The sequence below is a fragment of the Saccoglossus kowalevskii genome, chromosome 4 (assembly GCF_978046115.1).
Source record: "Saccoglossus kowalevskii chromosome 4, keSacKowa6.1, whole genome shotgun sequence".
NCBI lineage: Eukaryota > Metazoa > Hemichordata > Enteropneusta > Harrimaniidae > Saccoglossus > Saccoglossus kowalevskii.
This window is the reverse complement of record NC_140644.1, coordinates 21,946,993-21,969,461: the sequence shown is the minus strand read 5'-3', so window position 1 is coordinate 21,969,461 and position 22,469 is coordinate 21,946,993. Positions and strand designations below refer to the sequence as shown.

Below are 22,469 nucleotides of genomic sequence, written 5' to 3'. Positions count from 1 at the left end.
ATAATATGCTCTTATGTAAGTGACAGAAGTTTTTCTATGGTCAAAATACATACTTTAATAAATCAATATACAATGCAACTGTTGGCTTTCATGTACTTTTATTGGAGATGCTCTTCTAATAGAGCAAATGCGGTAACTGTTTTATTTGGAATAAACAGTGATGAGAGAAACGGTACTTTGGTATAAATATGGGTATATAGTTTGCCCTCAGGCGCACCTCCCTACCCAGCTATGTATCAACTGACCCCGGGTATGCCTGTCCAGGTAAACACACCCCAGTTGTGTGGGTCGCCACATGAGAAACAAATATCATGTCCCCCCACAAAGCTTTACTGCCCTCAAGTGGATGGACTTGACCAACTTAAGACGGAGATAACAGATTTCTCCATCAACTCGGACTATAACACTGGTCATGGACGCCTTGAAAATAGAATTAGAAGTGGTCCCCTTGGAAAGCTCAGCCCCACATAAACGTACCTAATATGTTGAAAGGGCACAAGATTGCTTTCTAGAAGATTACAGAATAAAACAGTTCTCATCCATTGTGACAACACAACTGTATTAGCATATATCACATAACATGAGAGGACAAATCCCACAAACTAGCCAGCTAGTGGAGGAGATATAGAGTGGGAAATAAAGCTGAAGCCCATCACCTGGCAGGGGTTAGAAACAGTGTGGCCAACACAGCGCGCAATGCCGTGTTGCACATTTCAATCTTGTGCTTCAGTTTATATGTTCATATATGTGCCTGTAATTTTAAATAGATAATTATTTATCTGCACCCCATTCCCTATTTTGGGATTTACTTGAGGGTCACTTGGGCTTGAACTCCCGCAGTTCACCCACCACCAGGGTATAATTTGTACTCTGCCCATTGAACATACATACAATACATTGGTTTTGGCAAGGTAGGTATGGCTTCACTGTGCAACATTTCAAATTACTCTCCGGGAATATGATAAGGCAATGATCAGTCAGTACATTAACAAAGAGAATTGTGAATTGTTGGGGGGGGGGGCATGTGACAAAAAATAATGCACTTTCCTATGTTGGCACCTTTCGTATATTGATTAATAACAGATCCTGACAACAAAATAATACATGCTACTATTTTTGTACCCATCCTATATCGAATAATAACAGATCTCGACAACAAAATAATACATGCTACTATTTTTGTACCAATCCTATATCGAATAATAACAGATCTCGACAACAGGATAATACATGCTACTATTTTTGTACCAATCCCATATCGAATAATAATAGATCTCGACAACAGAATACTACATGCTACTATTTTGGTACCAATCTTATATCGAATAATAACAGATCCCGACAACCGGATAATACATGCTACTATTTTGGTACCAATCTTATATCGAATAACAGATCCCCACAACAGAAAAATACATGCTACTATTTTTGTACCAATCCCATATCGAATAATAACAGATCTCGACAACAGAATAATACATGCTACTATGTTGGTACCATGCTTATAGTGAAGTATAACAGCTCCTGACAACAAAATTATATGTGCCACTATTTTGGTACCATCCCTATAGTGAAGTATAGCAGTTCCCGACAACTAAATTATATGTGCTACTATTTTGGTACTATTCATATAGTGAAGTATAATTTGTGTCATTTTTTGTCATCAAATCCAATCTTCAAGAAACTTTTAATTTTGAACACACGTTCAATTTATGTTATCCTCATGCCAAGCGTTGTTATTTTACAATCCACCTAAGCTGCAAGTAATTTTGGTTACTAATGGCGGTCTTTATTGTCGAAAGTAGTTATTGTCCGCTTGCTCATTAGTAGTATTAAATGGGCTTTACTGGCACCCCCTAGGCTGCTCATTATTGACACGGCACCAAAATAATAGCAAATACCAAAATAGTGGCTTACCGGTAACAGTCGTCACCTGCGCACGCGCGGGAATTGAGTCCCAAGCGATGATAACAACACACGCTAAGAACGCAATGGCTCATAGGTAGACGCTTGTTTGTAAACAATGACACGCCGAATGGCCAAGTGACGACTCCCTCCCTTTAAATTGGAACTAAGTTTCGCTATTTCAAAACCAGTGGACATACACTCGCACGAAACACGCCCATATAATAGTATATCGCAGTGTCAGATTTCAAATTCCTAATGTCCTTGGTTACAGAGGATCTACTACAACTATTTGAAGAGAACATTGAACGATGTGGTCTGGTAAATTCACATGGTGGACATATGGCATACGTTAATGGTGGCGGCGTGTTTCCCTCGGCGCTGGGCGACTACCTTGCCGCTGTCGTTAGCCCGTACTCTGGTAAGTAGATAGTAATTTAACAGAACTATCTGTCGTGTAGACATAAACATGTTTATACCTTACCCAACATACTTATCAGTGTAACAATAAAAATATCAGGTACATTATTCATCAATAGTTTATCCTAGTATTGTATGAAATGTTAACATATTCTGCATTATCAATCATATCATAATTATTAGAAATAAATATAACTTTATAAGTGATAAAGGGACTGTGATATAACATTCTTTAGTTAAAACGGAGAAGACAACTAAATGTTGTTCAATTTCTCATCGATTATTTGCATTGACATTATTCAGGTTTGCACAATCTCTAATTTGGACGGAGAACCCAATTTAAAAATGATTCGTTTATTCATTAACAGCGGTCTTTCACGCCAGTCCCGGCAGTGTGTGTCTAGAGAATATGGTCATCAACTGGATTGGACGAACATTTGGCTTCCCAGAAGGCTTCGCGGGTAACCTCACTTCCGGTGGTTCCGCGTCAACTATTCTTGCCTTGGCGACTGCAAGAGACAGCAAAAACGTGAAAGCCGTCGATTTCAGCAGGTATGTATCCATCACGCCCTCTGTGTACGTGGGTGGAATTTACTTCGCTTTTATTCAGTTGTGAATGGTTCCCTGCTTGCTGCTGTTTAATTACGTTATCATATTCTCTGTTTATAATTGACAGGTGCGTGGTTTACATGACTCAGATAGCTCACTACTGTGTGGAGAAAGCCTTAAATACAATCGGAATGCGAGAAGCAGTACGTCGCACTGTACCAACCGATACAAGTACATACAAAATGAATGCAGAAGAACTCAAAATAATGGTAGAAAAAGATAAAAACGTAAGTCTACCCACGCCGCAAGGGAAAACACAGTTGTGGGTGATTATATACTTCATCAATCTTCGTTAATTCTGACAATAATAACGTCGTTACAACGCCCTCTGCCGATAGTTACTTATTCAAGTTCTGCCGCCTACGTGTTACCTATTTTAATGTTAATTATTAGTAATAACAGGATAACGCACTAATATTCTAAAAAAATCACACAACTACCTAGTTTAGTTGTAGTATTTTGTCTTATTCTAATAAATGAGAGGTATGACGTATTATCATGTGGAGCTTCTAGACGTGCACTTTGATCACGTCATCGCACATCACAGAAATTGTTGATAAAACTGAAACGCACATTACTTTTTATCCTCAACACGTTGTTTATACTTTGGGTCCACCAAGTAAACTATATGTGTAACAGTGGTCACTTTCACGTTCATTTTTTTTGTTCGCAACTGAAATGGCAGTAAGGGAAATATAACCATATGACAGTATTTCCTATTTTTTGTTTCAGAATGGCCTTATACCTTTTCTGGTGTATGCCACTGCTGGTACCACGGATCTGGGCTCCATCGATCCATTGAATGAAATTGCGTCCATAGCAAGACAGCACAGCTTATGGATGCATGTCGATGCTTGTTACGGTGGATTTTTTATTATGTCCAACGAGGCTAAACCAAGTTTCCGAGGTATTGAAAGATGCGATTCAATGGCAGTTGATCCGCATAAAAGTACGTCTATTCTTTAAATTTTTATTTATCGGCATGGTGGGCGAATACTATGGAAAATTATGTTGACATGTAGATGCTCCGATGCTATTTTGAGTTTCATGCTGATAGGGATATTGATAATGATAATAACCGTTCGCCATTATGATGTAATTTATCGACCGGAAGATTCATCTGCATTGCGTGGTTTGGGATGGTATCCACGCAACAACATCGTCTCAGACTTTAAGCGGAAATAAATTGTCCTCATGTAGTTTTTTTTTGTAATGCGCATGACTCAATTTTACATATAGGTTTATTCATTCCGTATGGATGTGGTTGCGTAATAGTAAGGCAGGGTAGCAAGTTGAAATACAGCAACGCTTTGAATCGTCCAGCCCCCTACGCCCAAGATTCCTTTAAAGATGAACGTGAGGATGAACCATCGCCATGTCATCTATCATTCGAACTCAGTCGCCATTTCAGGTAATATAAGCATTTCAATGTCATAATGAATATAATATATGCATATAACATACATTTTGTAACAAACGACGTTGAGTCAACGCATACGGCAAGTGCGCCTACCATCACGACAATTTTTTGCGGTATGCGCTCTCTTAATTGAGTTCACGTATTGTTTTCAAATGATAAACAATATTTTCCATCATTTTAGAGGAGTACGGGTGTGGATGCCATTGAAACTATTTGGACTCGCACCATTCAGAGATGCATTGACGGAAAAAATATTGTTAGCACGTTACTTTTATGAACAACTAGCAGGTAATGACATTATATGTCCTGAGTGTATTTGTAGAGAGTGTTACTTTCAAAGTAAAGTAAAAGCTGAGTGTCTGTAGTTAACGGACATTTTTTAGGGTGGAACTAAGCAGTTCGATTTATTTATTTAATTTACAGAACGAGATGACTTCCAGTTAGGACCATATCCAGAATTATCAGTAGTAGTATTCCGTTATGCCAAAGCTCCAAACGACACCGAGAAATTCAATGAACAATTACTGGACAGTCTGATGAGGGATGGCAGAGTGGCGCTGGCTTCCACACGCCTACGCGGTGTTTACTATCTTCGTGTGTGTATCCTCTGCTTCCGTACACACTTGAAAGAGGTTGACTTGCTTTTGGAAATGGTTGACAAGAACGTTGAGACTTATCTGAAATCAGTTTCTAAATAACCCTGGGAATCACAACAATTATCATAGTTGAGTTATAAATTTAGATGATGACATCATTGTTGTCAAAACACCCGAATTATATTTACAAAGAAAATGAATCATAAAAGCGATGAAATATTTGGATATGATACATATTTAATCTATGAATGCATTACAAATGATACTTTACGTTGTATTCACGCATGTGTTTAAATGTATTTTTTTGCCTGAATCACTTTCAGCTTACTCCCAGTTATTATATTGATTCTGTTTTTTGAATGATATCTGATGATGATAAATGATATCGATACTGTTAATCTATTTCATACCAGCAGTATGCATCACTTTCCCTAATAAAGACTTAATTCCATTCCCGATTTCATTTGCGATAATTTCACGAATATTTTCTATAGCCAATGGCATTTTATTACTATAATAATAACCATAATAATTCAATAGTTTTTTTAACCGTTTGTTTGTCATCTTGTTATTGTTGATTGGTCACGGTGGCTCTAAATCTTTCCTTTACCGTCACCCTTAAAGTCTGCTCTGTATCTCTGTAAATCTCTGACGTGTGAAATGGAACACGAACTCAATGGAGGATAATTCTGCCAGAAATCATCGCGTTCGACATCAATAGATGATGTCGTCATTCATAACAGATACATACTAATGTTTCTCATTAAGTAATTAGTGACCGGTCACGTCCTTCTGTTGTTATAGTGTGTAAAAGGTCTCTCGTAGCATTTCTGATTGAACTTGTACGCATAAAATATTAATAGCCAGTAGTACCCTCATTATTTCACGGCGAATACCACCGTACACAATATCAATTAATGATATATGCAAACAGGCTAGGGGGTCATGTTGGGTTAGAGACGCGTGTGGTATATAAAGCCCATGTTTATTTGCGGTTTAATTTATCGACGTGTTATCTACCTGCGGTTGGTACAGGCGTCGCGATTCCCGGGTAAGAGTGAATGTTTGCCTATTAATCACTAACCTTTTTGAACTTTAGTCATTCGCGATACTACATGTACAGTGCCATACAACCGGCATATAGTATTTGAATTGTTATATTATAAAATTAAACTTTTTTTCAGTTTGATACAATTCTTGTACGGCAAATTATTCCAAGTGAACTAAAACTTATATCAGTAATATAACCTACAGCTGTTCATTTGACCGAACACGTTGATTACTGCAGTATCTGTAAAGCCAGTGGTGGGAATGGGTGTCCGTCTTAATAACTGTGCGTTCCCACACACTCCACACGCCATGCTTCAATTCCATCTGATTAGGAAGAATGTCGCCAAGTAACCGACAACTGTCTCTTTAAGCACGGTACTTCTATCAGTATTCATTCATGTCAAATAACTTTATCTATTATTTTTTAACTCAGCATTTTATCCACAGATCGACAACAGTCAGCGTAAAATGAATATTACCTGTCAATAATTCGTCATTTGCTTCTAATTCGAACTCTACTACTCCTTTATTTTATTGTTATAAACACATGTACCGTTACAACGGAAATTTACTACAAGCAAACAACACTCCGCGTTGAAATATCAAATTGTCATGTGACCTGTTCTTGTGCCTTTTCCCCAATAATGACAAGCAGCTAATTCGAAGTTTATATGTTGTTTCAGAGGAAGTGCATCTTCAAGTTGACAAAAGGCGCGTTTTAGTTCGTGAATGAGAACCATAACAATTACACAAATACTATGCTATCTAAAATTCGAAGTCTCGAAACGTCTTGCAGAGACCTGGACCCTGGATTTGAACAGAGACAGAAATGGGTGCACCAGGTAGTGGATCATACTGAACATTTTATCACAGGATTGAAAGATGACCATTCACAGGCATATCATACAAATAACAAAGAAGGAAAGGGTATATTGGAGAGTCCGATCAATGACAATCCCACTCCCATGGGTAAGTGTTTCACATGCTATCGTTCCCACGCTTACATACACACCAACTATTCACTGGAAATATATATATATATATATATATATATATATATATATATATATATATATATATATTGGCCATCCTTCAATCCTGTGATATATATATATATATGAGTAAAGTTCACTCTACAGTACTGTTTCGTAAGGTACATGGAGTACCTCACTCATCAGGAGTTAAGACTTTATTAAATAAACCACCGAAACAGACTACGTTATAAGCGCTACAGATTTGCATAACAATGGAGTGTGTTTACGATATTAAAACTAGTTGTTGCATAGCAACGATTTGGCTCTGTGTCTACAGGAAGAAAAAAGCTCATTTCTTTTATTTAAACTACAGTAATGTGGTTGGAAAATTATAATATATTTCTCTCTAATACATAAGTTGCAACGTTTGCTTGAAGTATTGTATGGTGCAGCACGCGATAACACTCTCCATTTGATGTCGTAATCGATGTTATTGTCTTTTAATGACCAAGCATATTTACTGAGCTCTGTTGCGTTTCTCAATGATTGGTTGCGTAGCGATGCTGTGTGGTTTCTGTACCGGGTTTTAAAATCATTTCCTGTTAGTCCCACATATGTTTCACACTTGTTGTTGTCTTGCCGTCTGATATTAGCTTGGTAAACCAGGGCCGAATGTAAACAATTTCCGTCTAAGGGGCATTCAGATTTCTTACGGCAGTTACATAATCTGTTGATCTCGGTACTGGGTGTATTGGTGTTGGCCGCTGTAAGCTGTTGTTTGTTTTGATTACAGATTATTTGCTTCACGTTATTCGTACAACTGTAGCTCAATTTGATGGTGTTACGGCTGAAAATTTTCCTGAGTTTGTTTCCCTGTTGGAAACACTTATCAACCAGGGTGAGGAATCTTCTCCCGACGCTGTTAGTGACATTTTTACTGAAGGGAGGGTTAAACCAGAGGATGTTGTTACGAGGTCTGTTTGTTCTTCTTCTTTCCGTGGGGGGTTCGAATTTGAGGTGATAATCATATCCACTTTGATTTAGAGCTGTCTGGTAAGGTGGCGCGGCTAGATCAAAGTGTTTTTCGTCTGATGAAAGATATGACAATCGTTTGTTGATTCCTGCCGGTATATTCTTTGTGATGGAGGGTGGGTGGTTGCTCTCTCTATGTACGTATAGTGGGTGGTTGTTGGGTTTAATATATGGATTGTAAGAGCTGTCAGTGATATATATATATATATATATATATATATATATATATCACAGGATTGAAGGATGGCCAATATATATATATATATATATATATAAAGCTGCAAATATGAACATTACTATCTTACGTTTTGTAAAACCTTTTATTATTTGACAATATATCAAATACTGTCCAATAGTATGATGTGAGTCTAAGCTACAAAGTTGACCAACGCAGCTCGTTGGAAATTCTCAACACGTTTGATGAATTACATTTCAGGATACATGACTAGGTCTACCACTTAAAAAAAAGTGGCAGTAAATCATCGTTCGTTTTCTGAAATGTCTAGTTAAAGCGGGAGGGTCGTCACCTGCGCACGCGCGGGAATTGAGTTCCAAGCGACGATAACATCACGCGCTAAGAACGCAAAGGCTCATGGATAGACGCTTGTTTATAAACAATGGCCACCTGATGCATGCGTATTTGACGACTTCCCCGCTTTAAATTGGAACAAAGTTTCGAGATTTCAAAACCAGTTAACATACAATCGCACGAAACACGCCTGTTAAGCCACTATTTTGGTATTTGCCACTATATTGGTATCGCGAAAATTAAAACCAACGTTCTCTTGCTTTTTATTATTATGTTTCTTCACAAATCAATAAATCTCATAATTCTGAATAATTCTGGACAGTTTATGTATAATTTGAAGTAATTTGTTATGTTTAATTTCAGTTTTCTTTGCTTGCGCATCTTTTCCGACCGAATTGTCATTTTTTTTGACGCAAACACGGGGACGCTAACTTAAGGGGTATTACAATCAGCTGTACTATCAGCCATATCACGTAGCTCAATTCAACTGTCGTACTTATAAAAATCAATTGCATAGCATATCCGCCGCCGATTGAAATGGTATTAGTGCATCAAAACTGTTCGGCGAAGCTGATAGGTAAGTATATGACGAGTCGTCCATTTGATTCTATCACATCATCATGTTATGTTCATCATTTCTAATTTCGAATGTGTTAGTGCATCGATTTCCCAAAACAGTAATTTATAGACATGTATAATACATGTCCAGCTTGAATGCTATTTTCCGTTTTGTGTTTCTTCCATTTGAGATGCATTTCTGTAAAATATTCCGTATATCACGACTTTCCAGAATTCGCTGGTATTGTCAAGTTGTAGCATCCATTCTGGAAAATCCATATTTTAGCAGCTATTTATTTTCTTGAAATTAAAATGTTTTAATACGCAAGATATACAGTAATTAATGAGGTCTTGATGTTAGTAATTTATATCCATAACCTGAATGGTATTCTTGTATAAAACATATCAGTCACTTTCTTATTTTATCATATTTTTTTTCTCTATAACATGGTGAGATTGACAATTTGTATAATATATTTTAAACATTTATCTATCAAAGCAAGTATTTAGAAATGAAATTAGGAAAGCATTTCTGTGAATTGATGGCGTCCCAAAATCAGTACGAATTCCAAGTGGTTACTCACATTCTGGAGCTACATTTATATCCACATTGCATCAATAATAGAGATGTTATTTTGTATTGTAAAACTTATTAAACAAATTAAAATGTAATACAAAGATTGAAATAACCATGAATGGTTGTTATTAGTGAGATTAATAACAAGTGTATAATGAGATTAATAATAAAATTGTATGTCTTTTCTAATTGACTATACTATTGCCTAGGCTGTTTTATTGACTATTGACACACCTTTGTCATTTACGCAAGTGTATACTATCATTTATACGTGTACCATAATGAATAAATAATATTACTAAAAAAATCCTTTGAAAATCAAAAGTTTACCATTCAATCTATTTGTATCTAACTACCTTGGCCTGACTCACTGAAATGATGATCAATGGGACAATGGCTTTCTATAGAGAAGAAATGTGTTAACTCCATATTGGATTTCGCAAAGAATTGTGGGATTGAAAATTGAACTGAACAATATAACCATAATTTTTTTTAAAAATAACTTGCACGTTGCTTGAAAACAGGATATGTAAAAAGCTTATTTTAACATTGGGCTCTATAAAAAACATGTGAGCCCCCCCCCCCCCCCAATGCCCTCTACAGTTCAATTATCTATCTCACAACTTTTTGCAAAATCAAATATGTAGTTAACACATTTCTTTCCTATACATGTATAACTAAAACTGGATATTATGAATCACTGCCTTAACTATGAAACAAATAATAAGGTATAATTATTCTCTTAGAACCTAACCTGACTCACTGCACTAACAACCAATAAGCCATTTGTTACTCATAATTAGGACTAGGTATTATTATTATTATTTTTTTGTGCCAGGCGGCAGTCCCGTACATTGAATGTCACTGTTGTCTCTCCTGACTTCTTTTATCTGCAAATCGCAAGTGCTGACACATAGTGCATTTTTGCTACAGAAGACATTCAAGTTTGGGACTAAATGGCAGGGCTGTGTGGCCATCTCTCTGTCAAATGGTAATTTAATGCGCTATCCTGGCGTCAACCAGGCTCGCTCGAACACAAGCACCTGCGGACCTTAATCAAGGTTCCCCCAAAGTCGCATTCGTTAGTGAATAAATCTTGGCCAGTGGAATTGGCCTTTCCATTGAGTCTTGGCACACTCACTCACCCAGGGTAGGGGTCGATGTTTAGCCTAAGTAGGATTTGAACTTGGGTTTACAAATCATGAGTCTGATGCGACAACCACTATGCTACCAGTGACCGGTAGGACTAGGTATTATTAATCGCTGAGGACCTGACCCGACTCACTGCACTGGACATTTGTTACCTACATTTATAACAACAGTGCGCTCCCCCAGACCTCTAAAGCGTCATGGTACAGTGGTGTGACCCTGTGATAAGTTTATTCAAGGGTGTGGCCCCTCTAAATCCAAATCAAATCTAGAATATTAATAATTTGCCCATTTCACGTAACAGCAACAATGTGACAAAACAAGTCTCACAAATCACAAATGCTGCATATGTCCGAAAGATATATACTGATTTGGCACACTGCTGTTATTTGCAGTTTTTGCTTTAATTTAAAAAAAACAAAACATTATTCTTTTCGTCTATTTTTTCGAGTTTAAAAAATGTGAGCTGGCTGGAACCTTCATCCCTAGTCTATTTCTTACACTAGATACCAGCCGATACCCCCCCCCCCCCCCCCCCCCGCTCATAGGGAGTGCGTACAGTTGATCATAGTTCCTGGGCTCCCTGTGTGCTAACGAAAGAAAGATTTTTGTAATTGATATTTGAGTTTTAGTGATAACTAATTCATTCGGCTATTCAATCCCACATGCAGTTATGTAATCGTATTTGAATATAATAGTAATTAAACAGTAGAACTATCTGTCATGTAGACATAAACATGTTTATACATTACCCAACATACTTATCAGTGTAACAATAAAAATATCAGGTACATTATTCATCAATAGTTTATCCTAGTATAGTATGAAATGTTAACATATTCTGAATTATCAATCATATCATAATTATTAGAAATAAGTATAACTTTATATACCATTGTTTAGTTAAAACAGAGAAGACAACTAAGTGTTGTTCAATTTCTCATCGATTATTTGCATTGACATTATTCAAGTTTGCATAATTTCTAATTTTGACGGAGAACCCAATTTAAAAATGATTCGTTTATTCATTAACAGCGGTCTTTCACGCCAATCCCGGCAGTGTGCGTCTAGAGAATATGGTCATCAACTGGATTGGACGAACATTTGGCTTCCCAGAAGGCTTCGCGGGTAACCTCACTTCCGGTGGTTCCGCGTCAACTATTCTTGCCTTAGCAACTGCAAGAGACAGTAAAAACGTGAAAGCCGTCGATTTCAGCAGGTATGTAACCAAAACGTCCTCTGTGTATGTTGGTGGAATTTACTTTGTTCTTGTTATGTTTTTAGTTACGTATGATTCCCCGCTTGCTGGTGTTACCGTGACGATTGTTGTATTTTGCCTTCAATTACGTTATCATATTCTCGGTTAATAATTGACAGGTGCGTGGTTTACATGACTCAGATATCTCACTATTGTGTGGAGAAAGCCTTAAACACAATCGGAATGCGAGAAGCAGTACGTCGCACTGTACCAACCGATAAAAGTACATACAAAATGAATGCAGAAGAACTCAAAATAATAATAGAAAAAGATAAAAACGTAAGTCTACTAACGCCGCAAGGGAAAACACAGTTGTGGGTGATTATATACTTTATCAATCTTCGTTAATTCTTACAATAATAACGTCGTTACGACGCCCTCTGCCGATAGTTACATATTCAAGTTCTGCCGCCAACGTGTTACCTGTTTTAATGTTAATTATTAGTAATAACAGGATAACGCACTAATATTCTAAAAAAATCACACAACTACCTAGTTTAGTTGTAGTATGTTGTCTTATTCTAATAAATGGGAGGTATGACGTATTATCACGTGGAGCTTCTAGACGTGCACTATGATCACGTCATCGCACATCACAGAAATTGTTAATAAAACTGAAACGCACATTACTTTTTATCCTCAACACGTTGTTTATACTTTGGGTCCACCAAGTAAAAGATATGTGTAACAGTGGTCACTTTCACGTTCATTTTGTTGTTCGCAACTGAAATGGCAATAAGGGAAATAAAACCATATGACAGTATTTCCTATTTTTTGTTTCAGAATGACCTTATACCTTTTCTGGTGTATGCCACTGCTGGTACCACGGATCTTGGCTCCATCGATCCATTGAATGAAATTGCGTCCATAGCAAGACAGCACAGCTTATGGATGCATGTGGATGCTTGTTACGGTGGATTTTTTATTATGTCCAACGAGGCTAAACCAAGTTTCCGAGGTATTGAAAGATGCGATTCAATGGCAGTTGATCCGCATAAAAGTACGTCTATTCTTTAAATTTTTATTTATCGGCATGGTGGGCGAATACTATGGAAAATTATGTTGACATGTAGATGCTCCATTGCTATTTTGAGTTTCATGCTGATAGGGATATTGATAATGATAATAACCGTTCGCCATTATGATGTAATTTAAGATTCTTCTGCATTGCGTGGTTTGGGATGGTATCCACGCAACAACATCGTCTCAGACTTTAAGCGGAAATAAATTGTCCTCATGTAGTTTTTTTTTTTTTGTAATGCGCATGATTCAATTTTACATATAGGTTTATTCATTCCGTATGGATGTGGTTGCGTAATAGTAAGGCAGGGTAGCAAGTTGAAATACAGCAACGCTTTGAATCGTCCAGCCCCCTACGCCCAAGATTCCTTTAAAGATGAACGTGAGGATGAACCATCGCCATGTCATCTATCATTCGAACTCAGTCGCCATTTCAGGTAATATAAGCATTTCAATGTCATAATGAATATAATATATGCATATAACATACATTTTCTAACAAACGACGTTGAGTCAACGCATACGGCAAGTGCGCCTACCATCACGACAATTTTTTGCGGTATGCGCTCTCTTAATTGAGTTCACGTATTGTTTTCAAATGATAAACAATATTTTCCATCATTTTAGAGGAGTACGGGTGTGGATGCCATTGAAGCTATTTGGACTCGCACCATTCAGAGATGCATTAACGGAAAAAATATTGTTAGCACGTTACTTTTATGAACAACTAGCAGGTAATGACATTATATGTCCTGAGTGTATTTGTAGAGAGTGTTACTTTCAAAGTAAAGTAAAAGCTGACTGTCTGTAGTTAACGGTTATTTTTTAGGGCGGGTTGTTCTTCAAACACAAACTAAGTAGTTCTATTTATCTATTTACAGAACGAGGCGACTTCCAGTTAGGACCATATCCCGAATTATCAGTAGTTGTATTCCGTTATGCCAAAGCTCCGAACGACACCGAGAAATTCAATAAACAATTACTGGACAGTCTGATGCGGGACGGCAGAGTGGCGCTTGCTTCCACGCGACTACGCGGTGTTTACTATCTTCGTATGTGTGTCCTCTGTTTTCGAACACACCTGAAAGAGGTTGACTTGCTTCTAGAAATGGTTGACAAGAACGTTGAGACTTATCTGAAATCAGTTTCTAAAAAACCATGGGAATCACAGCAATTATATTCAAGAGGTTGAGTTATAACTTTAAGTGATGACATCATTGTTGTCAAAACACCCGAATTATATTTACAAAGAAAATGAATCATAAAAGCAATGAAATATTTGGATATGATACATATTTAATCTATGAATGCATTACAAATGATACTTTACGTTGTATTCACGCATGTGTTTAAATGTATTTTTTTGCCTGAATCACTTTCAGCTTACTCCCAGTTATTATATTGATTCTGTTTTTTTGAATGATATCTGATGATAAATGTTTCTTGCAGTATGTTTGTCAACTATATCTTTATTTCAAAATACATTATTCATATGAGTATTTACTTTTATGGGAAATATAGGCTTAAAAAGTAGGTGTTCTTTCATCGACAGTATTCAGCGAATTACTGACTACTGTCCAATTGTATGTATATCTTTTAATTTGAAATGTAAAATATGTATATTTATGAAAAATTATATGAAAATTATATTATTACGTGATCTTGTTATCACGTTCTCGATAATATGTGTATTATTAAATGTAAATATATCATAAGAAATATAAGTGTAGTATTTCATTGTTTACATTATTACTATTCATAGTTAATTTATTTAGCGGGTAATTTATTTCATGCCAGCCGTAAGCATATCTATCTATCTATCTATGATCTATCTATCCATCTGCGCATGTCTGCCACGCTTTGCGAGTGCTCCTCAAAAAACACGGTTTTTGCCTCAAATAGTTAGTAAGTTACTACTATTTTTGTACTATATTTTTTTTAAATACTTATTACTTACGTACGCTTATTAATTTGATTTTACCGTATAAGTCTACCGCGTTTAGTTTGATTTTGTTTTTCAGTTTCAGTTCGCTCGTCGTGGGGCCTTTCCAAGATGGCGGCCTCCACGGCGGGTACATGTGTGAACCATTTTGTAGGGTTGACACGCAAACACGGCCTCAAATGTGAGTCGATTGATGGGATTTCAATAGAAACCTATGTTAAAAGTGTTTCTTCTGTACTCAAACCTGCTTGTATTATTGCTGCTTCTCGTGCAACCGGAAGTGTCATAATTTGTCTGGACTCGATCAACGCTGTTGAAACTGTTTGCACGACTGGTCTCTCAGTGGGAGACTGCTTCATTCACGTTGAGTGGAAACCCCGGAAAACACTAAACCTGTCGAAAAACACTAAACCTGTCGAAAACACTAAACCTGACAATAAAAACACTAAACCCGAGGTAAAGGGTGTATTATGGGTGTACCATAATCGTCCAGTGAATATTTGATTAAAAGAAAGCGAAAACAGGCACGGATCTAGAAGCCCTACCTACACACGAATTGGTGACGTCACAAAATACATGACCTTCAATCGGGGTCGTTTCCTCGGTATATACGAATTGGTATATACAAATTACAATAAAGATACTTAAGACATTACACATAAGGTAAAATAAATCATGTGACAATATAATGATAATAACGGTAATAAATCCTAGCTTAACAGTTGAACAGAACGATCATATAGTCAGTCGGGTGACGCAGAGGGTGACGCACTTGTAGCAAAATGGCCGTGTGGTTGAAACTGGGTCATGGCGTGACGGGCGAGGAAGACATCATTAAACACTCTCAAAATCACAATAAAACGGGGAAGTGGTTGCATATTACGGCGTAGCCAACATGGGAAATAAAAAACCGCCCATTACAAACGACATGGGTTCGAATCACACGAGATACACACTCACCAGAACCGAAGCAATCAGAAACGAGCAATCGTTTTGGCTTTTCCGTTCAACTCATCGGAACACTGGAGTAGTTAGAAAAATGAACACCACTTAACCACCAACGTCGTGGCGTGGTACACAAGCGTGCCATCGAAATAAAACAAAATTAGCTTGAAAAGACAGTGGGTTCGAGTCCCGCTCAGAGCTACCGTAAAAACGTAAATCAAATAAACTGAAATCTCTCAAACCGTAAACAAGTAAGCAAAGAACGTCGCGAAAAAATAATAAACCTCACAAAACTCCACCGTACAAAACTGAATGAATAAATAATAAAATAACTTACGTCTTAAACTGGACGACGAGCAATTTGTTCAACAGTTTCCAGTCACAAGAGATAAACAAGACCCAAGTCAAGGTAAGTTTTGTTAAAGTGTCGATGGCGTTCTCTATATTACGAAAACAATTCAGGCAACAGACGAATATCTTCTGTGGTGTTGTGGAATTTATACTGTGTCTGCGGAATTGTTGATTGAGGGTTCGAAGCCAGCTGTTAACATTCTGTTAGAAAGTTTCACAATTAAATCAAATATCCAATGATACCAGTATATTTATTTCATTATTTTAACAACTTGCAATGGTGTTAGTTGGTCAAACACGAGTTCTTACACCTAAATATGTATCAAATATTTATCCACACATTTATTCTCTCAATTTAACAACTTGTAATGGTGTAAAATTATTAAATGAGAGCTGTCTACACCAAAATAAGGCTAAAATATTTGTCCACACATTTATTCTCTCAATTTAACAACTTGTATTTGTGGGAATTAATCAAACACGAGTTGTTTACACCAAAATAAGACTCAAATATTAGTCCATACATTTATTCTCTCAATTTAACAACTTGTAATGGTGTAAAATAATTAAACGAGAGCTGTCTACACCAAAATAAGTCTAAAATATTTGTCCGCACATTTATTCTCTCAATTTAACAACTTGTAATGGTGTAAAATAAATAAACGAGAGCTGTCTACACCAAAATAAGTCTAAAATATTTGTTCGCACATTTATTCTCTCAATTTAACAACTTGTAATGGTGTAAAATAATTAAACGAGAGCTGTCTACACCAAAATAAGTCTAAAATATTTGTCCACACATTTATTCTCTCAATTTAACGACTTGTAATGGTGTAAAATAATTAAACGAGAGCTGTCTACACCAAAATAAGTCTAAAATATTTGTCCGCACATTTATTCTCTCAATTTAACAACTTGTAATGGTATAAAATAATTAAACGAGAGCTGTCTACACCAAAATAAGTCTAAAATATTTGTCCACACATTTATTCTCTCAATTTAACAACTTGTAATGGTGTAAAATAATTAAACGAGAGCTGTCTACACCAAAATAAGTTTAAAATATTTGTCCACACATTTATTCTCTCAATTTAACAACTTGTAATTGTGGGAATTAATCAAACAAGAGCTGTCTACACCAAAATAAGTATTAAATATTTGTCCACACATTTATTCTCTCAATTTAACAACTTGTATTTGTGGGAATTAATCAAACGCGAGTTGTTTACACCAAAATAAGACTCAAATAATAGTCCATACATTTATTCTCTCAATTTAACAACTTGTAATCGTGTAAAACATTTAAACGAGAGCTGTCTACACCAAAATAAGTCTAAAATATTTGTCCGCACACTTATTCTCTCAATTTAACAACTTGTAATGGTGTAAAATAGTTAAACGAGTTGTCTACACCAAAATTAATCTCAAATATTTGTCCACACATTTATTGTCACAATTTAACCACTTGTTAATAGTGGAAATTACTTAAACACGACTTGTTTAATCAGTTGACATCAATGCAACTTACCTGCAGACAGTGCACAACAGAGTATCATTATTGAGCAAATATAAACAGGAACGTGTCTTGGCATTAGGTTTAGGGTCGGGTCAGGTATGGGCAACGGAATTATTAACAGGAATGTGTCTTGGCATTAGGGTTAGGGTTGGGTCAGGTATGGGCAACGCAAATGGCAAACACCCAATTGGCAAAATGTACACTAACGGGTTATGCCATGTATATAGTTTACACAAGTAAAAACACAAAATTGCCAATTTTTTGGACAATTGTAACTCAATAATAGAAATATGTTGTATTTCTATATATATACACACTATATACTCTTATCAATTGCAAACACAACCAGTCAATCCATCGTGGTCTTGTGGGTCAGTTCTCTACATAGTGATCAGGAGGAGCCGGGTTCAATTCCCTTGCATGCCCATCTTTTTCTCGCAAACACTATTTGGCAATAAAGCTAAATATGACAACAAATTATTCAATTTGCATGACTACCCACATAGCTCAGTTGTTTTGTACTATGTCAGCAATGTGAGCGATCGCTGGTTCGAATCCAGTATGTTTAGTTAGATTTTTGAATGCTAGTGAAGACAGTGCTCCTATGAATAGGACTTAAATCCTATTATATGTGTGAAGACACTCGTGGTACAGTGGACAAGACAGTGCGTTGGGAACTCAAAGATCGCAAGTTCGAATCACGGATTAGACACTCCTACAAAAGACATGAAAGACGTTAAAAACATAAACAGCGGATTCAAAAACTCAAATCAGAAAAACAGAACACAAGAATACTACCTCACATGGAAGCCAGTCGAAGTCGACGAAGAACGAACACAGTTGACAGCTGTAGGTCACGTGCAACAACAGACACGAGGAGCATGGCTGCTCTCCAAATGGGTCCTTTCTTTTGTATTGACCTCCTAATGATTACTGATCCCCCTTTCTAACTCTTCCCCCAAAAATAATACATCGCCCCTTTTAAAATGTATTGACCCACAGATTAATGAATATTCATGAGCACAGAAACTGCTACGTCATGAATAAATTAGCATAATTAAAAACAATTGCATAAAGTGTAGGTACGTCTGCTGGAGTCCTGCCCGAAAACATGAAACAGAACCCTAACCCTAACCCTATCCATAATTCGCCCTTTATGAAGGGTTTAGTGTTTTTTCAACAGGTTTAGTCTTTTTCAACAGGTTTAGTCTTTTTCAATAGGTTTAGTGTTTTTCAACTGGTTTAGTGTTTTCCGGGGTTTCCACTCAACGCTTCATTCATGAACAACGTACCACTAGTAAAACCCGCAACTAAAGTGATTCTTTCAAGTGTACCACCCTTCATACCCAATCATGTTCTTGAAACTGAATTGTCACGGTATGGCCGTGTCGTGAGTAATCTGCGTTTATTAATTCCACTCGGGTGTAAACAACCCGAGTTTAAACATGTCAAATCTTTTCGCCGCCAAGTTTATATGCTATGTGATGGTAATACACTTGACGGTGTTATTAATGTCACATTTGAGGAGAGACAATATAGAATTGATCTGTCTACTGATGAGATCGTGTGCCACAAGTGCTTTAAAAGGGGCATATTATGCGAAACTGTACAGCAACCCAACAGTCAACTTCGGGTGACCCTGTTCGTGGGCATTCCGTGCAAAATACCGATACACACCTCGACCCCGAACCTCTACCTACTGATCACACTGTTGTTGATGAAAATAGTTCCTCCTTTGATAAAACTGTTGAAAATAATGAAACTACGGAAACTGAAAATCTACCCGAAATGTGGATCACGATAATTGGTAACACATTAAAGTGCCTGTGAAATGGCTGCTATTTTCACACCTAAAATTATCCAAAGATACATAAATATTATTATTTTTTATGTTTCTAAGCATGAATTATTTTTTTTAAGTGAAAAAATGTGTTTTCAACTCAATCTACGGCAACTTTATTTTTGTGTATTTTAAAACGAGGCTCCTCATTAGCTTCTTATTTGCATACAGAAATTCCCCTTGTGACGTCAGAAGGGGAAGTCGCATGGCAGCTTGCATTGCCCATACCTCTAAATAAGGCAAATTTCTTCTGCAGTTTTCTCGTCTTTGACTAAATTTTCACTTATGTACTTGTTCGTTGAGGAGGAATGGAACATAATGAATACATAGTATCAATTTTTGTTGCATGGGGTTGAGTTAGATGCGAAATATGTCCGTTCTGGTGTAGCTGGTCACCGTGATCGTCAGTGGCGCACGTTTGTACACTGTCGCTGGACAAAATAGAATTTGACGTCGGAATTATCTCGTTATTTAGCAGGTTACTAGACACGTCACTACACTGTTTTATTTCATCGATCGTCTGAGTAAAACTTTCAAAATTAAAATAAAAGAGAACATATTTTGACATTCTAACCATTAGACAATAGTGATCACTATAAAATAATTAAAAAAAACAACAAATTACAGTTACTAAATAAATGACAGCTGCGTGGAAATAAATTGAAATTTTGTTGAAATAGGTCAACGCGTCGGCGTTTAATTAGATAACAAAATTAGTCGAGATCGTCACACATACAGATAAATTCAGAGTGGATTCGAGTTAGCATGATCCATGGCGTGATTGTCATAATTATAACATCATATTAAAACTTTATTTGGTGGAAATATTGACAAAGCCCACATTCTTATTTCATAAATTATTACGCAGATCAAGTTGCAAGCATGGAGGTAAAAAAAGAACAGAGGTGTGAATTCGACATTCAACACCAATCACCAAACAATTCAGAAACTTTTAGCCTCCGAAAATGAAAACAATTAGCAGTGTGTAAGGGCTGTGTAATTTCCTGTTTGTCCGACGCTTCGTTTTCGTGTCACTGTCAAAGTTATTGCTACCTTTTACTAAATGGTCTCTATAAAACGATAATCAGGATCACAAAAAAGTCAACTCATTTGAAACACTTGCCGGATGTCTCTCTCTCTTCTGAAATCCGCCTCGGTGATCATGGTCTGGAATCTATTTCTTTCAAACGTGTTGCGCCAGGTTTATGTTGTCGACGTTCTCTTTAAACCTGGTTGTTTTTTTGTGGACGAGGACAGTTTTTTCAAAAAAAGGAATCTGAGGTTAAGTGGCTTTCGTCCACTGATGTCGCACCTTCGGATCGATTAGAAACGTGTGAATACTTACACTATGACTATACATTTCACTACAACTGCCCACAATACAACATCTAAAAACTCTCTCAAAAAGAACAAAAAAAACGCCGACTGAAAAATGTATATCCTTTAAAAGTATACTGAATGACCAGTGTTATTACGGCTCAGGGGTATGACTTCCTCTCACATTTTGGCATTTGGTGGCGCACTTTCGGCGAGAGTCGGAAAACAGTCGACCGTTTCAGGATAGGTGGGCGTGGCTACAACACGAGAAATATCCCAAATTTACTTGGATACGAGTAATCATTTTCAGCAAAAAAATCAATAACTGCCCATTTCAGTGGGACACAGATCTAAAATGGGATACGTGAGGGTGGGCATTGCACAGGCACTTTAAATGATAATGGTGCCAGTGACAATAACGACAAAAACAAAGAAAATGAAATGAGTGGCAACACGCTCCTGGTACGAGCAAAACCGATACAAATAATACAATGTCAACTGATATCAAAACAACAAATGTTAATGTAAATGATAAAGAGGTGGTACTAACCCACCCCTTTACTCCTCCTATTTTACCAGGAGAGTCATGTGACCCATTTGACACGACAAAGCATACTATTCCTGTGGGTCTGTCTGAGGACAGGGATGATGCGGAGTCTGTTGTGTCTGACTGTTCTGAAATATCGACCTTATCTTCAGAAGCCATGGAGCTTTCTGTCTCGAGCGAGAAAGTAAAACTACCTTCCCGCGAAGCTTTAAACATTTTCTTGGTTGGATCTTTCAATTCAAGAAAAATCATTGATGTGGCCACTCAGGCTGCTAGCACGCTCGCTCAATAAGGTGCGTAAAACCCCGGATCTACCAAGCAACGAAAAGGTGCGCATTCAACGGGTTGCTACTAAAATAATAAAACATATCAGAAAAATGAAAGACCCTACCTTCGTAGTTGAAAACCGCGACACCTTAAAAGAAGGAATTTTAAAGAAAAAACGTGGTATTCAACCATCACCAGCTACCGACGTCGCAAATATAAAATAGTTATGTTATTGCAATACAGTTTAATTTAATTGCTCATCATGTATAATAAAATTTATACTCCATATATTACTGTTTTAACTTTTTATATTATGCTAATCATCATGAGCTTCTCTGCTGATACATGGAATGTACGCGGGTGTCGCGATTCATTGAAACGATACAGGCTCTTTGAATTCCTTAAATTAAATCATTCCAGCGACTTTTATTTTCTTCAGGAAACTCACACTGTTCAAGCTGATGAAGTCCAATGGCAAATTGTATGGCATTCCTCCATTTTATTCTCGCATCGTAACTCAAAGTCTGCTGGTGTAGCTATTTCAGTCAATAAAAATACAAATAAAAACATCAAGGTATTGAATGTTGCTAGTGTTTTCCCGGGGCGTTTGCTTCACGTACATCTGGAGCTACACGGGTCGCCAGTTC

General features: G+C 36.9%; 2 protein-coding genes and 1 long non-coding RNA gene across 3 annotated transcripts in view; 2 read left to right on the top strand and 1 right to left on the bottom strand.

The window, feature by feature from the left end:
- LOC100367416 (uncharacterized) overlaps positions 1-5,499 on the top strand; it is a 29,232-nt gene extending 23,733 nt beyond the window's left edge. Inside the window, exons 3-9 of the mRNA XM_085497959.1 lie at positions 2,180-2,326; positions 2,694-2,877; positions 3,002-3,161; positions 3,667-3,883; positions 4,174-4,345; positions 4,536-4,642; positions 4,778-5,499. Coding sequence (XP_085354085.1) covers positions 2,180-2,326; positions 2,694-2,877; positions 3,002-3,161; positions 3,667-3,883; positions 4,174-4,345; positions 4,536-4,642; positions 4,778-5,052 — 1,262 coding nt within the window. The 3' untranslated portion in view covers positions 5,053-5,499. The remainder of the gene's footprint in view (positions 1-2,179; positions 2,327-2,693; positions 2,878-3,001; positions 3,162-3,666; positions 3,884-4,173; positions 4,346-4,535; positions 4,643-4,777) is intronic.
- Positions 5,500-5,840: 341 nt separating this feature from the next.
- On the top strand, positions 5,841-14,749 carry LOC100368075 (uncharacterized). Its single transcript, XM_085497960.1, has 9 exons — positions 5,841-6,001; positions 6,684-6,969; positions 8,899-9,112; positions 11,855-12,038; positions 12,197-12,356; positions 12,861-13,077; positions 13,363-13,534; positions 13,725-13,831; positions 13,979-14,749. The coding sequence occupies exons 3-9, from the start codon at positions 9,073-9,075 to the stop codon at positions 14,287-14,289; spliced, it is 1,191 nt and encodes a 396-aa protein (XP_085354086.1). The 5' UTR covers positions 5,841-6,001; positions 6,684-6,969; positions 8,899-9,072; the 3' UTR covers positions 14,290-14,749.
- Positions 11,539-16,450, bottom strand: LOC146747193 (uncharacterized). The gene is made up of 2 exons (XR_014929102.1): positions 16,322-16,450; positions 11,539-11,995 (listed from the first exon to the last, which is right to left on the bottom strand). It is a non-coding gene; the product is annotated as an uncharacterized LOC146747193 (long non-coding RNA).
- Between the last annotated feature and the right edge of the window lie 6,019 nt (positions 16,451-22,469).

Coding starts and splice junctions, on each gene's coding strand:
- LOC100368075 (XM_085497960.1), top strand. CDS start 9,073: ATGGTATTAGTGCATCAAAACTGTTCGGCGAAGCTGATAG. Junction 12,039..12,196: donor AAAGCCGTCGATTTCAGCAG/GTATGTAACCAA, acceptor AATAATTGACAG/GTGCGTGGTTTACATGACTC. Junction 13,078..13,362: donor GGCAGTTGATCCGCATAAAA/GTACGTCTATTC, acceptor TTTTACATATAG/GTTTATTCATTCCGTATGGA.